The sequence below is a fragment of the Ornithorhynchus anatinus genome, chromosome 7 (genome assembly GCF_004115215.2).
Source record: "Ornithorhynchus anatinus isolate Pmale09 chromosome 7, mOrnAna1.pri.v4, whole genome shotgun sequence".
NCBI classification, from domain to species: Eukaryota; Metazoa; Chordata; class Mammalia; order Monotremata; family Ornithorhynchidae; genus Ornithorhynchus; species Ornithorhynchus anatinus.
The window spans coordinates 24,971,704-24,988,207 of NC_041734.1; the positions used below are offsets into that span (position 1 = coordinate 24,971,704).

The 16,504-nt window shown below is 43.3% G+C and overlaps 1 protein-coding gene across 1 annotated transcript in view; it reads left to right on the forward strand.

Annotated features, from left to right (window-relative positions):
- Nucleotides 1-16,504, forward strand: part of PTH2R (parathyroid hormone 2 receptor) — a 103,086-nt gene that overhangs the window by 33,456 nt on the left and 53,126 nt on the right. The window contains exon 4 of the mRNA XM_039912544.1: nt 15,548-15,650. Within this exon, the coding sequence (XP_039768478.1) occupies nt 15,548-15,650 (103 nt within the window). The remainder of the gene's footprint in view (nt 1-15,547; nt 15,651-16,504) is intronic.

Sequence of the window (16,504 nt, forward strand, 5' to 3'; positions counted from 1 at the left end):
CAAGGTTGGCAGAGTAGGTGATGTGGCTGGAGTACTGTTGATTAATCAGGGAAAGCTTCCTGAAGGAGGTGGTCCCTTGTTTTCAAAGGACTTTGGATATGGGAAGAGCTGTGATGCTGAAGATTTGTGGGGAGAGGGAGTTCCAAGCCAAGGGAGACTGTGAGAGAGGTGGGAGAGTCCTATGTCACTCGTAGGGTGATTGATAGGGCATGCAAATGAATCTCCTCTCCAATAAGTTTTACTTCTCATGGCAGAGAGACCTGCACTGTCCCCTCCTGGTAGTGTGTGCAGTCTGGTCAGACCATCACCAGGACCTAGTGACACACAACTTCCAACAGTGTGTTATAGTGGTAAACTGCTGGAAGGCCAAAACTGCAGGCAGATGGGCTGGGTCTCCAGAAAGCAGGAGATTGGTTGCCCTTCTTGCGCAGAATTTCAGGAAAATTGGGAGACCAAGAGGTATATTTGAATACAGCAGTAGCTGCAGAACATCAAGAGCAGCAAAGAAGAATTTTTCCATTGCCACCACATGCAATGCAGTGTTGATCATGCTTCAGTCTCATCAGTCACACATTCGAATGTAGGTATGATTTTGCTCTCAGCAGTGTGAGCTTCAAATTCAAAAGACATCTACATATGCCTTTGTACAAATACATATATTTTATACTTGTATAAAATTTCAACTGTCTCCATGGATATGATTCTATTCTATACAGTCTATGTCATGCTATAGCATTTAAATTAATGCTCACTTATTATCAGCTTTAAGACACTCAGTCAGTTCTCTTTCCTCTATCCTGTCTCTCTGATCTTCCACTGCAACCTAATTCTCACACTCTGCTTCTCTAATGCCAACCTAATTTCTGTACCTTCTTTTTCATTCAAATCTGACAGAACACCATTCTTCCCTTTAGACTGTAAGCTTATTATGGGCAGGGAATGTGTCTGCAAATTCTGTTGTATTACACTCTCCCAAGTACTTGGTACAGTGCTCTGCACATATTAAGTGATCAATAAATACCATTGATTGATCTTCCTACCTTCCAAGCACTCCTAAAGTCCCATCTCCTCCAAGAGGCCTTCCCTGACTAAGCCCTCATTTTCCCTCTCACCCTCTCATCTATGTCACCTATGCACTTGGATCTGTACCCCTTAGGAACTTGATAGTCAACTCACCCTCCTCCCCAAAGCACTTAAATACATATCCTTACACTCTGCCATTTCCCTTATCTGTAATTTTATTTTAAAGCCTGTCTCCCCCCAGACTGAAAATTCCTTGTGGTCAGGGCTCATGTCTACCAATTCTACTGCATTGGATTCTCCCAAGTGCTTAGTACAGTGCTTCTGCACGCACTAAATGCTCAATAAATACCAGTGATTGATTCATAAAATGGACAAAAATCCTAAAAAAAGAAAAAGAAATAGTTTTAATTGGATCAAAAAAGTTCAGTAAATGAGATTGTTAGTTAAATGGACAGAGCTTCCTTAAATCCCCAAATGATGGTAGACCTGTTTGTTTCTAAGCTGGCACTAGTGTATTCTCCAAATTATATTTACTGAGTTCTTTCTACAGTTACTGATACAAATTGTCTTATTCTGAAATTTTCCTGAGGGGGTATATCTTATTGTTTTTGAAAATGAGGACCTTTCTGCCTGGTTAGGATGTCATGTTTGTAGTCATCTTCAGAAATGAGGTCCAACTAGATACAGCTATGTGGCCATGTAAATTACACCTGGGCTAGCTACTGTGAAAATATTGTTCTTCAATTTTCTTTTTCAAATTCAGTTTGGCAGAGAATGACAATTTGTAAATGGCCTTTGGGTAAAGGAACGTGAAAGGCAGAGTCAGTCTTATTTCAGTCTTTACCGGTTTTGTTTGTGCACTAAGGGGCCTGGATAGAGTGACATGGCCCTTCTTCCCATCTCACTTGCAGGGAAAAGTAATCCTTTGCTGCCCCACTAAGTTTTCCCCATACATGATCAGTCTCTGCTTTCTAGTAGGCCTACTGACTTCCCTTTTTTTTAATGACATTTGTTATGTACAATATAATCAGGTTCCACGAGGGGCTCACAGATTAGGCAAAATGAGGCACAGAGAGGTTAAGTGACTTGCCCAATGTCACACAGCTGGCAAGTGGCAGAGCCAGGATTAGAACCCAAGTCCTCTGACTCCCAGGCCCATGCTCTCTCCACTTGGCCAACATTGCTTCTTCCTGGAGCATTTGTTTAAGAGTGAAATCCTTGCAATCCAGAGAACCAGTCTGGTCTGATGGAAAGAGGTCAGGCTTGGGAGTCAGAAGACCTGATTTCTAAGCATGGTGCAGTGGATAGAGCACGGGTCTGGGACTCAGAAAGTCAAGAGTTCTAATGCCAGCTTCGCCACTTGTCCTCTGTGTGACCTTGGGCAAGTCATTTCAGTTTCCTGGGCCTCATTTACCTCATTTGTAAAATGAGGATTAAGACTGTGAACCCCATATGAGACAGGGACTGTGTCAAACCTGATTTGCTTGTATGCTCCCCAGCGATTAGCAGAGTATGTGGCACATGGTAGCACTTAACAAATACCTCTATTATTAATCTTGGCTCCTCCAGTTTGCTTGTAATGGTACTTTTTAAACACTTACTATGTGGCAGACACTGTACTAAGCACTGGGATAGATACAACATAATCATCTTGGAAACAGTCCCTAACCCTCCATGGGCCTCACAGTCTAGGTAGTAGGGAATAGGATCAAATCCATGTTTTATGGATGAGGCACAGAAAAGTGGCACAGCACACTAGGGCAAGTCAAAAAACTTCTCAGGTCTTTAGTTACCTCCTCTATAAAAATGGAGGTAAAATACCTTTTCTCCACCTTAATCTTAATCTTAATTAATTAAGGTTCACACACCTTAATCCCCTTGAAGGACAGTGCCTGATCTCCTTGTATTGTATATATCCCAGTGCTTGGCTCATAGTGAGCACTAAACACATACCATAACTATTATTATTAGTGCAATCCGTATCCTGATTATTGCCCACCAGACTGGTCTGTCTCCTGCAGTTGTTTCCCAAGACTCCACTGCTCTGTTACATTACTCAAGACTGTGTTTCACTTTAAATCACTCATTCTCCCCTTCTGGTTTGCATGTGCCCCATTCCCATTCCCCAAATAACAGCTGCTTGGGTATCCTGCCATTACTCATTCTCCTCCTATGGCCCATCCACCAGACCTATGCTTCTGGGAGCTTTACTTTAATTCTGGTGATCTGACTGGCCTCTAGGGCCCTGTTGTCTTGACCTGGACTTTGATGTACAGTATAGTTCTTTGGTAGAGCTATAGAAGCTGGCTGTATCTTCTTTTCCGGGACCAGGTGTCACAGTCATATTGAGGGTTGGGTGTCACCGCAGCTACTAACAACAGCACATGATGCTCCGATTTTCAGGAAAGCACCATGATCACTAGCCATGGAGAGGGGAAGATGGGAAAGATGAGGTGAATGATGATGATCAAACAGAGCCTGTCTTCCCTTATTAATCTAAGGTTGGCTACTGCTGCTTTTGGAATGACAATCAATCAGTTGCAGTGATTGGGTCCCTACTGTGTGCAGAACACTATGCTTGGAAGAGTGCACTAGGCATGATCAATCTAGTAGGAAAGTTTACAAATGAGTTGAAGAGGTAGACATTGAAATAATCAAGATAGGAAGAAGTGGTTAAATATATTTCTCCTGAAATAGTAGAGTAGGTAAGTTGATATATACCAGGTATCTTCTCCCTATTTTTACAGAGGAAGGTAACCATGACTTGGCCAAGGTCACACAGTAGAAGTACCATCAATCAACCAATTGATGGTATTTATTGAGCACTTACTGTGTGCAGATCACTGTACAAAGTGCTTGGAAGTCTACAGTACAAAAGAGTTGGTAGACATGTTCCCTGCCCATAAGGAACAGAAGGGGAATGATGATCCTGAGAACATTAAAAATACAATTCGTTTAGAAGTGCTAATGGAAATTGAGAGGTAATAGAACTGGGGCAGGAAGGGAAGAAAAATTGGAGAAGACTTCCTGGAGGGGATATGGTTTCAGAAGGACTATGAAGATTGGGTCTGAGCTGCAGTGTGTTAAATGTGAAGGAGGAGCAAATCTCAGAGCAATGGCAGGAGTGGTGAAAACAAAGCATAGTAAGGTCAATTAGCTTGAGAAGAAGGAAGTGGATGATCTGAGGTCTATAATGGGAGAAAAGAGTAGATAAGTAGAAAAAAGCAAGCTGATTAAGAATCTTAAAGCCAGTGGCTAGGAGTCTCTGCTTGATGTAGAAAGGAAATGGATGTTTTTGAGAAAAGGGGAGATGTGTGAAGAGGTGTGTACTTAGACTCTGAGCCCCATGTGGGACAGGGACTGTATTCAACATGATCAACGTGTATCTACCCCAGAGCCTAGGACAGTGCCTAACACATAGTAAGCACTTAACTAATACCAGAAAAAAGGAACATTAAAAAAATGATACAGGTGGGAAAGTGAAATATGGACCATATCTAGGGAAGCAGCAAAGTCTAGTGGAAAGAGCACAGATCTGGGAGTCAGAGTTCTAATCCTCACTCTAGAATTTACCTGCTGTGTGACCTCGGGCAAGTCACTTAACTTCTCTGTGCCTCACTTCCCTCATTAGCAAAATGGGGATTCAATACCTGTTCTCCCTCCTATTTAGACTGTGAGCCCCATTTGGGACATAATTAATCTGTATTTACATGAGGGCTTAGAATACTGTTTGGCTTTGGAAGTCAGGGGACCTGGGTTCTAATCCTCACCCCACCCTTCCCTGCTCTGTGACCTTGGGTAAGCCACTTAACATCCCTGTGCCTCAGTTTCCTCATCTGTAAAGTGGGGATTCAATGCCTGTTTTCCCTCCTACTTAGACTGTGAGACCTAAGTGGAACTGGGGCTGTTATTGATCTGCATACTCTGTATCTACCCAAGCACTTAATACAGAGCTTGGCACATAGTAAGTGCTTAACAAATACCATTATTATATAGTATAAGCACTTAAGTGCCATTATTATCATTATTATTATTATCATTCAAGCTGGGATATGACAAGTACCTAGATCAGGGTAGTGGCCATTTAGATGGAGAGTAAGGGGAAACTTCTGAAAATGTGGAGGAAAAACTAGCAGGATTTGGAAACAAGTGAATACAGGGTTTGAAAGAGAAGGAGAAACCAAGGATAATGTCATGGTTGTTAGAATAAGTGGTAGAGAGGATGGAGGTAACAACTGCATCTACCACCGCCCCAGGACCCACCTCCAACTTCTTTACCCATTTTGATCAATTTCGCACATTCCTTCTCTTTTTCTCCTTGCCTTCATTGATCCTTGGGAACTCCCAATATCCACATAGATGTTCCTGATGACCCTTCTGCTGCCTGCCTTTGATCACTCTTCAACTCCACTGACCTCCTGCTCCACTCCACCTCCCCAACTCGCCAACTTGGACACATGCTAGCTCTTATCATCTCTAGCCACTGCACAATCTCTACCCTCACCAACTCTGAAATCCCTCTGTCTGACCAAAACCTCCTCACCTGCCTTCTCTCCTGCACACCCCCTCCCCAAAAATCTGCACTGTTCCCTCAAAGAGACCTCTGATCTTTTGACCCCATCCAGTTTTCCCAAGTCATCTTACCCATTTAACCTTCATACCCAAACTAACAAACTACTTGATGACCAAACTGATGCTCTCTCTACGGACTCAACTCACTCCCCATCCCTTTGTCGCTCTTGTACAACTACCCCACAGCCCTAGATCACCTCTACATTCCTCCTTCTTCACTCCCGTGCTTGAGCAGCAGGGTGTTGCTGGCAGAAATCTATTTATCAGGCCAATTTTGTCCACTTTAAGTTTATCCTTGCATGCTTTAACTCTGCCCTCTCCTCTGTCCAGCAAAACTCTTTCTCCACCCTTATTGACACCCATGCCCATTGCCCTCTCCAGTTGTTCCAGACATTTAACTCTCCCTGTCACCCAGCTTCCTCCATTCTTTGCCCCCAGTGACCTGGTCACCCACTTCATCAACAAAATTGACACTATCAGGTGTGATCTCCCAAATATCTCCCCTGCCCCTCTCCAGTCCCTCCCCTCTCCTGCCCCTTCTTCAACTCTTCAATCTTTCCCAGGACAATCTCTAGTGGAAATCTCCTGCCTCCTCTCAAAATCCACACCCTCCACCTGTGCATCCAACCCCATTCCATTGCACCTTATCAAAACACTTGCCCCTTCCCTTTTTCCCTCCCTAACTGCTATCTTCAACTTTTTACCTTCCAATGGCTTCTTCCACACTGCTTTTAAACATGGCCACCTCTCCCTATCCTAAAAAAAAACACCCATGATCTCATGGCTCCCTCCAGTTATTACCCCATTTCCCTCCCACCATTCCTCTCCAAAATCCTTGAGTGAGCTGCCTACACCCGCTGCCTCAAGTTCCTCTCCTCCAATTCTCTCCTTGACCCCCTCCAATGTGGTTTCTTCACTCCACAGAAACAACATTCTCAAAGGTCACCAATGATCTCCTCCTTGCCATATCCATTGGCCTCCTCTCTATCCTAATCATCCTTGACCTCTCAGCTGCCTTTGACACTACTGACCATTTCCTTCTCCTGGAAACATTATCCAACCTCAGCTTCACTGACACTGTCCTCTCCTGAATCTCCTCTTGTCTCTCTGGCCACTGATTCTCAGACTCTTCCATGGGCTCCTCCTCTGCCTCCCATCCCTTAACTGTGGGTGTCCCTCAGAGTTTAGTTCTGGGTCCCCTTCTTTTCTCTATTTGCACCCACTCCCTTGGAAAACTAATTTGCTCACCTGACTTCAACTATCACCTCTATGCTGATGACACCCAAATCTACATTTCCAGTCCTGATCTCTCCCTCTCTTGCAGTCTCACATTTCCTCCAGCCTTCAAGACATCTCTACTTGAATGTTCTTCCGTTACCTCAAACTTTATATGGCTAAAACTGAACTTCTTATCTCCCCAACCAAACCCTGTCCTCCCACTCACTTTCCCATCTCTATTGATGGCACCACCATCCTTCCTGTCTCACAAACCTGTAAACTTAGCATTATCCTTAACTACTCTCTCTCATTTCACCCACATATTCAAGCCATCATTAATTCCTGCCAGTTCTAACTTCACAACGCTCCAAAAATCTAGTCTCCCTCTCCGTTCTAACTGCTACATGTCAATACAGACCCTTATCCTATCCTGCCTTGATTACTGTAGCAACCTCCTTGCTGACTTCCCTTATCTCCTGTCTCTCCCCACTCAGGTCCATACACCATTCTGCTGTCCGAATCATTTTTATTTAAAAATATTCAGACCATGTTTCCTCACCTCTCAAGAAACTCCAGTGGTTGCCCACCTACCTCCATATCAAACAAAAGCTCTTCACCATTGGCTTTAAAGCACTTAATCACCTTGCCCCCTCCTACTACAACGCAGGCTGCACACTTCATTCCTCTAATGCTAACATTCTCAATGTACCTAAGTCTTATCTACCTCACCGTTGACCTCTGGCCCATATCTTCTCTGTCTTGGAATGTCCTACCTCCTCAAATCCAACAGACTATTCTCCCCAACTTCCAAGCCTTATTGAATGCACATCTCTTCCAAGAGGTCTTTCCTGTCAAACCCCTCTTTCCTCTTTTCCCACTCCCTTCTGCACTGCCCTTTCTTACTCCCTTTATTCATCCCCCTGCCTAACCCCAAAGCACTTATGTATATATCTGTAATTTATTTATTCACATTAATTGTCTGTGTCCCCTTCTAGACTATAAGCTCATTGTGAGCAGGGAATGTGCCTGTTTATTGTTATATTGTACTCTCCCAAGCACTTAATATTGTACTGTAAGCGCTCAATAAATATGAATGAATGAATGAACTGTGATGGGACTTTTAAGAGGAAGAGAGGATTTTGGAGGGAAAATGAGTTCAGTCTGGGACGCATTGAGCTTGTGGTGTGAGCAAGACATCCCTAACCAGATGTGCTGAGAGCTAAAAGCAACATGAGATTGCAAAGGAATTTATATTAAGGACTAGTGGTGTAGATTTGGGAGTCATCTACAGAGAGGTAGTAGTTGAAGGTATATGAGTGCATGAGTTCTCTAAGGAATGAGTGTAAAGTGAGAAGAGAAGAGAAGAGAGCTCAGAACAGAGTCTTGAGGGTCACCCACTTTTAAGGGGTGAGAGGTCAAGGAAGAGCAGTGAGACTTTCAATGATAGAAGGAATGCTGGAAAAGTAAGAAGAGAACCAGGAAAGACCTATGTCAACAAATTCAAAGCTAGCTAGTCTTTTCAGAAGAAGGAGTGGTCCACAGTTTCAAAAGTAGCTAAGAGACTGAGGAGGATTACGATAGAGTAAATAAAGTCCATTAGATTTGGCAGAGATCTTGGAGAATACAGTCACAGTGGACTGAAGAGGGTGGAAGCAAGATTATAGAGGGTCAAGAAACAAGTTAAAAGTGAGAAAGATTGATCAAATAATCAGTAGATTTACTGAGTGCTTACTGTGTGCAAAGCACTGTAGTAGATGCTTACTCTAGGATGTATGCTCACCTCGAGACTGTAAACTCATTATGGGCTGGAAACATTTCTATCATCTCTGTTGTACTGTACTCTTCCAAAAGCTTAGTTCAGTGCTCTACACATGGTAAGTACTCAATAAATTTACTGACTGATTGATTGATTCATTAGGGAAGAATAATATAATAGAGTTGGCAGGCATGATCCCTGCCCACTTAAAGGTTTACAGTCTACAAAATAATATAGACATTAAAATAAATTATGGCTAGGGGAAATACTAGAGTGTTTTTACATTAGTGCTGAGGGGCTGAGGTGATTAAGTGCTTAAGGGATAGACAGGCATGTGCATAGTTGAGAAGCAGAATGGCTCCGAGCATGGGCTTGGGAGTCAGAGGTCATGAGTTCTAATCCCGGATCTCCTCCACTTGTCAGCTATGTGATTTTGGGCAAGCCACTTAACTTCTCTGGGCCTCAGTTCCCTCATCTGTAAAATGGAGATTGACTGTGAGCCCCATGTGGGACAACCTGATTACCTTGTATCTATCCCAGAACTTAGAACAGTGCTTGGCACATAGTAATAATGACTACCATCATTATTATTATTATTATTATTTGACAGTAAGGAGAGGGCAGATAGGGGAAATGAGGGCTTAGTCAGAGAAGACCTCTTGGAGGCTATCCAGTGCACACAACAGTCCATCAATCAAAAATATATTGAGCACTCTACCAAGCACTTGGGTGAGTAGAGTAACAGGAAATGTCATGGTTCCTGCCCTAAAAGAGCTTACTGTCTCATGGGGAGGCAAAAAGACACAGATGATTTATAGATCGTGTGAGATAGAAGATATAGAGATAAAGGTGATAACAGCCAGAATATGGAAAGACAACAAATTTAATAAACAAATAACTACATAAAGTACATGACTCATTAGATATGTATGTGCTAAAGATGGCCTGACCCAGGGTAGTAGAAATTAAACAAGGAATCCTTGGTTAGAACCGCACCATCAACACCAATGTCTTCCAAAATGAAGAACAGGTGGTTATTCTTAGGTACTAATGTGCTTCAGGGTGGTCTCATTCTAGGTAATGAAAGGCATATTCATCAGATTGTTGAAGTGTTGTTGCTATCCTGCAGGATTCCCTCTTTGTGTCTTCTTGTACTTCATATGCAGTTGTTTCTCAAAGTGGCCTTCACATTCACTGTACAAATTCCAGGACCTCTATTGTGAACTCAGTGACTGGGGCTCTTTATGCAGCAAGCTGGATTTCTGCATGATTGCAGTAAGTAGTAGCAGTAAGTACAACTGGTATTTATTTATAAAATATAAAGTATAAAGTACTACCTGAAGTACTGGATTGAATGATATTTTTGGAGCACCTATTGTATGCAGAGAACCATTCTAAGTACTTGGAAGACTACAAAAGTATTAGTAGACATGATCCATGCCCTCAAGGGGTTTATAATCCAGGATGGGAGAAAGACACTACAACATAAGTACTAGTGGGGAAGGGGGAAAACCCAACTGCTTAAGTCATTCTATCAATCAATTGTATTTATTGACTGCTTATTATGTGCAGAGCACTGCAGTAAGCACTTGGGAGAGCACAACACAACAATATAATAGATACGTTTCCTGCCCACAGTGAGCTTTCACTCTAGAGGGAGAAAGAGATATTATTATAAATAAATAAATTACAGATATGTACATAAGTGCTGTAGGGCTGAGGTGGGGGTGGTGAACAAAAGGAGCAAGTCAGAGTGGACACAGAGGGAGTGGGAAAAGAGGAAATAAGGGCTTAGTCAGGGAAGGCCTATAGGATGATATGTGCCTTCAATAAGGCTTTGAAGGTGGGGAGAGGAATTTTTTGTGGGATATGAAAAGGGAGGGCATTCCAGGCCACAGGCAGGATTTGGGTGAGAGGTTGGTGCCAAAACAGGTGAGATTAAGTTACAGTGAGTAGGTTGGCATTAGAGGATTGAATTGTGCTGGCTGGGTTGTAGTAGGAGAGCAGCAAGGTGAGGAAGGAGGGCACAAGTTGATTGAGTGCTTTAAAGCTGATAATAAGAAGTTTCCATTTGACGCAGAGGTGGATAGACAATCACTGGAAGTTCTTGAGTGGAGAACATGGCCTGAATGCTTCTGTAGAAAAATAATACAGGCAGCAGAGTGAAGTATGGACTAAAGTAGGGAGACACAGGAGTCTGGGAGATCAGCAAGGAGGCTGGTAAAGTGATCAAGGTAGGATAAATGATTGGATTAACATGGTAGCAGTTCAGATGGAGAGGAAAGGGAAGATTTTAGTGATGTTGTGAAGGTTGAACTGACAGGGTTTTGTGGTAGATTGAATATGTGGTTTGAACGAGAGAGTCAGGGATAACGTGAAGGTTACAGGCTTGTGAGAAAGGAAGAATGGTGGGTACCATCTACAGTGAGGAGAAAGTCAGGGGGAGGAAAGGATTGAGGTGAGAAGATAAGGAGTTCTGTTTTCGACATATTAAGCTTGAGGTGATGGGAGGACATCTAAGTAGAGATGACCTGAAGGCAGGAGGAAATGTGAGACTGTAGAGAGGGAGAGAGATAAGGGCTGGAGATGTAGATTTGGGTTTCATCTGCATAGAGGTGGTAGTTGAGTGCTGAAGCAACAGTAGGGGAGTAGAGGAGTAGTAGTAAGGTGGGGAAATTAATCGGGCAAGGCCTCCTGGAGGAGATGTGACTTCAGAATCGCTTTCAAAATGGGGAAAGAAGTGATCTCTGCCAGACATGCAGCAACATGGAGCAGAATGGCCTAGTGGAAAGAGCATGGGCCTAGGAGTCACAGGCCCTGAGTTCTAATCCTGGTTCCACCACTTACCTACTTATGTATGACCTTGGGTAAAAAGCCTGGGCTTGGGAGTCAGAGGTCATGAGTTCTAATCCTGGCTCCACCAATTGCCAGCTGTGTGACTTTGGGCAAGTCACTTAACTTCTCTGGGCCTCAGTTACCTCATCTGTAAAATGGGGATTAAGACTGTGAGCCCCACGTGGGACAGTCTGATTACCTTGTATCCCCCCAGCGCTTAGAACAGTGTTTGGCACATAGTAAACACTTAACAAATGCCATCATTATTATTATTATTATCAACTTTATTTGTGCCTCAGTTACTTCATCTGTAAAATAGGGATTAACACTGGGCCCCACTTAGGACATAGACTATGTCCAAACTGATTATCTTGTACCTACCCCAGTGTTTAATACAGTGCCTAGCACATAGGAAGCTCTTAACAAATGTGAAGGCAGGGATACAGGCAAGGAGAAAGGGCATGAGCAGTGCTAGCCATTGGTAGTAATAATAATAATAATGTTGGTATTTGTTAAGTGCTTACTACGTGCAAAGCACTGTTCTAAGCGCTGGGGTAGATACAGGGGAATGAGGTTGTCCCACTTGAGGCTCACAGTCTTCACCCCCATTTTACATATGAAGGAACTGAGGCACAGAGAGGTGAAGTGACTTGCCCACAGTCACACAGCTGACAAGGGGCAGAGTTGGGACCGATTGGTTGTCTTTATTGATGGTATCCTTTGGTCTGTCTTAGATGTTCATGTCCACTTGGAAGAGATGAGTTTAGATTCATCTGAAAGAAAGAGAAATATTATGAAAAGGAATTCCCATCAGACTGGGAATGAGTTTCCCTTACTCCTGCAGTCCAGCTTAGAAGGAGAGAGGCATCGGAGGTACAAAGAAAACCTCAAAAAAGGGTGGAACAAGCTGTTTTTCCCCCAGCACCACTCTAGCTAAACACAAACCCATCAGATCCTCCAGTGTAGCCTTCTCTAGAGCAAAAGTAGACAAGTAGACAAGACACCCCCATTGCATCAGGTGTCCCCCAGTCCATAAGCAGCACATTCTCCCAGGTCTGGGGACTACTTTCTAGCTTAAAGATCTATTTCTCAGTTGGAATGGGTCCAAAATGACTCTGGACAGCTTGGCGACAGAACTCCCTATCAGCTGTTGGAAAGTCAATGGGACTCTGTCTGGATGTCAGTGACAGAGATTTCATCAGGCACAAACACTGGTGAGCACACTGTGAAAGATCCCAGACTGGTCCTTCAGTCCAGTCTATTGGGATTTTGCTATCTACACTTGTATCTTTGAAACAAGTCAAGGAAACTCACGAATCATAAGTGAAACAGAAGCAATGCCTCTTGAATAAGAGACTGAATATTTTTCATGGCTCTTCCATAACACTTTTGAACACCGTGGCAGTAGTAGTAATGGTATTTATTAAGCACTTACTGGGTGCAGAAGCCAGTAAGTGCAGAACCGTGTACTACGCACTGGGAAAGAATACCCAGATGAGAATTAGTCAAGGTTTCTGGCCCTCAAGGAGCTTAGGTCCTAACAATATGGTGGAAGGAGGCTGGCAATGGACACATAAGGATGAAATAGAACAAGAAAAGCACATGATCAAAATAAAAGAAGACATGGATAAATAGAAAACAAAATAAAAGCTATATGGGGGTGTGGACAGAAACGCTGAGTTTCAGGGTTCTTGCAGCCATTTTAATCACAGTGATTGCCACAGTTAATGGATCAGGCTCACCTCTTGAGATTTCCCGTCACTCAGTAGCTTTAAGAAAGTCACTGTCTTCTCCTACACAGATTAAATTCAAATCCGGGAAACTTGAGGCCACCAAACATGCTGGCAGATCCACAAAAGGAGGTGTGGTTTCCCCAGGTCCTTCCCATGGTGCCCATCTCCCTCCCATAATTCAGTGCATGCTCCTTTCCATTAAGGACATGCGCCTAATGGAGCTCGGTGAGCCCGATGCCTCACACACAAAAGCATTAACTTCCAACATCAAGGCCAAGTGTGTTCAAACCAGCTCATGCTCTCGGACAGACTCTCCCCTTGTCTCCAGCCACGTTACAGCCAAACCGCAGTGAATGTTCAGGGACCGAGTATATAGAGAGAATAAATTAGCTGAATTATGAGAAGAGATTATTCAGAAAAGTAGTATGTCCTAGCGGATAAAGCAAGGGCCTGGGAGTTAGAAGGACCTGGGTTCTAATTCCGGCTTCGCCACTTGTCTGCTGTGTCTGTGGTCACTTCTCTGTACTCTTGTTACCTCATCTGTAAATGGGGATTAAGACCACGAGCCCCATGTGGGACATGAACTGCATCCAAACTGACTAGCTTGTATCTACCCAAGAGCTTAGAACAGTGCCGGGGACATAATAGCTTAACAGATACCATAAAAAAAGATTTAAGTCCAAGGATGGTACTCCTTATCAATCAATCAATCAATTGATGCCATTTATTGAGTGCTTACTATGCACAGAGCACAGCTCTGCGCATATGGGAGAGTACAATACAACACAATGAGCTCACAGTCTAAGAAAACCCATCTGAACAGACTAAAATCTGTAAAATCTCAGTTTCTTCATCTGGAAATAGGGGATGAGATTGTGAGACCCATGCAGGGCTGTAAAGGACTAAAGGTGTGGCTGTCTGCCCCTCAGTTTCCCTTCCCACAAGTCCAGAGAAACAAATTCCTGTTGTCTTCCCTCTGTGCCTTCCAGGACCTATACTCCCACCATGACCTGTGCCTGCAGGGCCACAATACATACAAGTTGCAGCCCAAATGGTCTCTACCCAGCCTAGAATGATGGGAATCTTCCACTGTGTCTGGGCTTTTGTTGACCTGTCAGGGCAGCACTACGGAGCCACCTCAGGTCCTCTCTACCATGGAAACTACTGCTCTGAGTGCTGTCTTTTATGTTGTTTTAAGGTTTCTGTTGTTTTCAGCTTTTCTTATGTGTCTGTCAGAAAACCCTTTCCACCTCTGGAGGGCCAGGGGACTGTGTTTAATTTCCCCCCATGTATTTTTACCAGGGCTTAGTATAGTGCTTAGCACAGAGTAGGTATATTACATATACTATCAATATTACTACTTTACTAGGATTGTGTCTGATCTATCTTATATCCACCCCAGGCTTAATCCAATCTTTGGCTCATAGTGAGCATTTAGTAAATGTTTTCCTTACATTATTCACTTCACATTGGCCTTCATCTATTCCATATTAGTAATCTATCTCAGAAGAGAATGTGTTCCACATAGATTTAATGATTGGTTGTTTGAGATGAGAAATGATGTCATAGCCTTTGAAAGCCATCTAGGCCCTTAGATTAGCTATTAAACTGGGGGTCAGAGGTAGGAAGCAGGAAGTCAGGTCAATGAATGGTGGCATGGGAAAGCCATGAAGCTGCATGCCTTAATGGATAGGGCAAGGGCCTGGAAGTCAGAAGACATGGGTTCTAATTCTGGTTTCAGCACTTCTCTGTTGTATGACCTTGGGCAAGTCTCTATGCCTCAGTTACCTCATCTGTTAAATGGGGATTAAGACTGTGAATCTCATGTGGACATAGATTGTGTCCAATCAGATTAGCTTTTATCCACCCAGCACTTAGTTCGATGTCTGGCACATAGCAAGCACTTAACAAATGCAATTTTTTTAAAAAAGCCAACTAGAGTGACATTTTCCACAAACAGGCCCCTTCTGGCTGCCCTTGGCTCATCATGCTATCTCTCCTTGCAGAGGATTTCTGAAATCTCAGGTTGAATCTTGACTTGTTTAAAGACTTTTTGGTTTACTTGTTAATTTTTTCCAATTTAGTTCTAGTTCTGCTGGCATCCATTTTCTTTTTGTTTTTATTCCTGTGGCTAAAAAAAAACCACACAAGCCAGAAATGCTCTCAGAACAGAGGCCTGTGCTTGGATTCGGGTGAAGGAATGCTTTGTGTTGGTTTTCCAGAACTATTGGAAGTCATCGCATCTCTAACCATGTCTTCAGAGTGAAAATGTGGTCCTTTAAGAAAACTTTAACCTTTTGACAGTGACAGTTTTCTGCTGATTCTCTTTGAAATGAAGCTCAGTGCATCTTAAGCCCAGGAATGTGCAGAGGAGGTGGGGTTAGGAATGGAATGAGCTTCTGTTTTGCAGGTGGATGCTGATGGCACCATTACCATGGAGGAGCAGATTGTTCTGGTCCTGAAAGCTAAAGTGCAATGTGAGCAGAACATCACAACCCAGCTGCAGGAAGGAGGTAAAATAGATAAACTAAATGGCTAAGCTGCTTCTGCCTCCCTAAAGAGGGAGTGGTAGGGGATGGGGTGAAGGCAGAGGAGCGGGGAGGAGGGGAAAGGTGGAGGGAAGGAGGAGGTGCAGAGAAGTTATGGTCAGACACTCAAAGCAGAGATATACTACTGTACTCCAGTGGTTAATTTTAACTGGGTTAATAGAAATAGAGTATTACTATTACTATTGTTATTGTTATTATTATTGTTTTGTGGTATTTGCTAAGTACTTACTAAGTGTCATGCATTGTGCTTAGCTCTTGATACAAGATAATCAGGTCAGACACAGTTGCCATCCCACCTGGGGCTCACAGTCTAAGTAGAAGAGATGGTCTTGCATTCCTATTTCACATGAAGAAACTGAGGCATAGAGAAGTTAAATGACTTGTCCAAGGTCATACAGCAGACCAGGGGGCCGAGCAGGATTAGAACCCAGGTTCTCTGATTCCGAAGCTTGTGCTCTTCCCAATTAGTGTTAAGCAAAAGAGCACCAAACCAAGTATAGATTTCCAAAGGAAAGCTGTAAAGTCCAGTAAGGCATTCCTAGGATCCCAAAATTTGACCAATACAGCATAGGCATATTAGGAAAGAGAGTAAAAACACGATAAATACAGTAGTTAGTATTTGCTAGGTGCAAATCAATCAGGTCGAACACATCCCCTCTCTGTGATTTGCCCAAGGTCACACAGCAGGCAAGTGGCAGAACTGGGATGAGAACCCAGGTCCTCTGACTCCCAGACCTGTGCTCTTTCCCCTAGGCCATGCTTCTTCCCTAAATTGTATTGTGAATATACATATATACATATACATTTTATTCCATAAG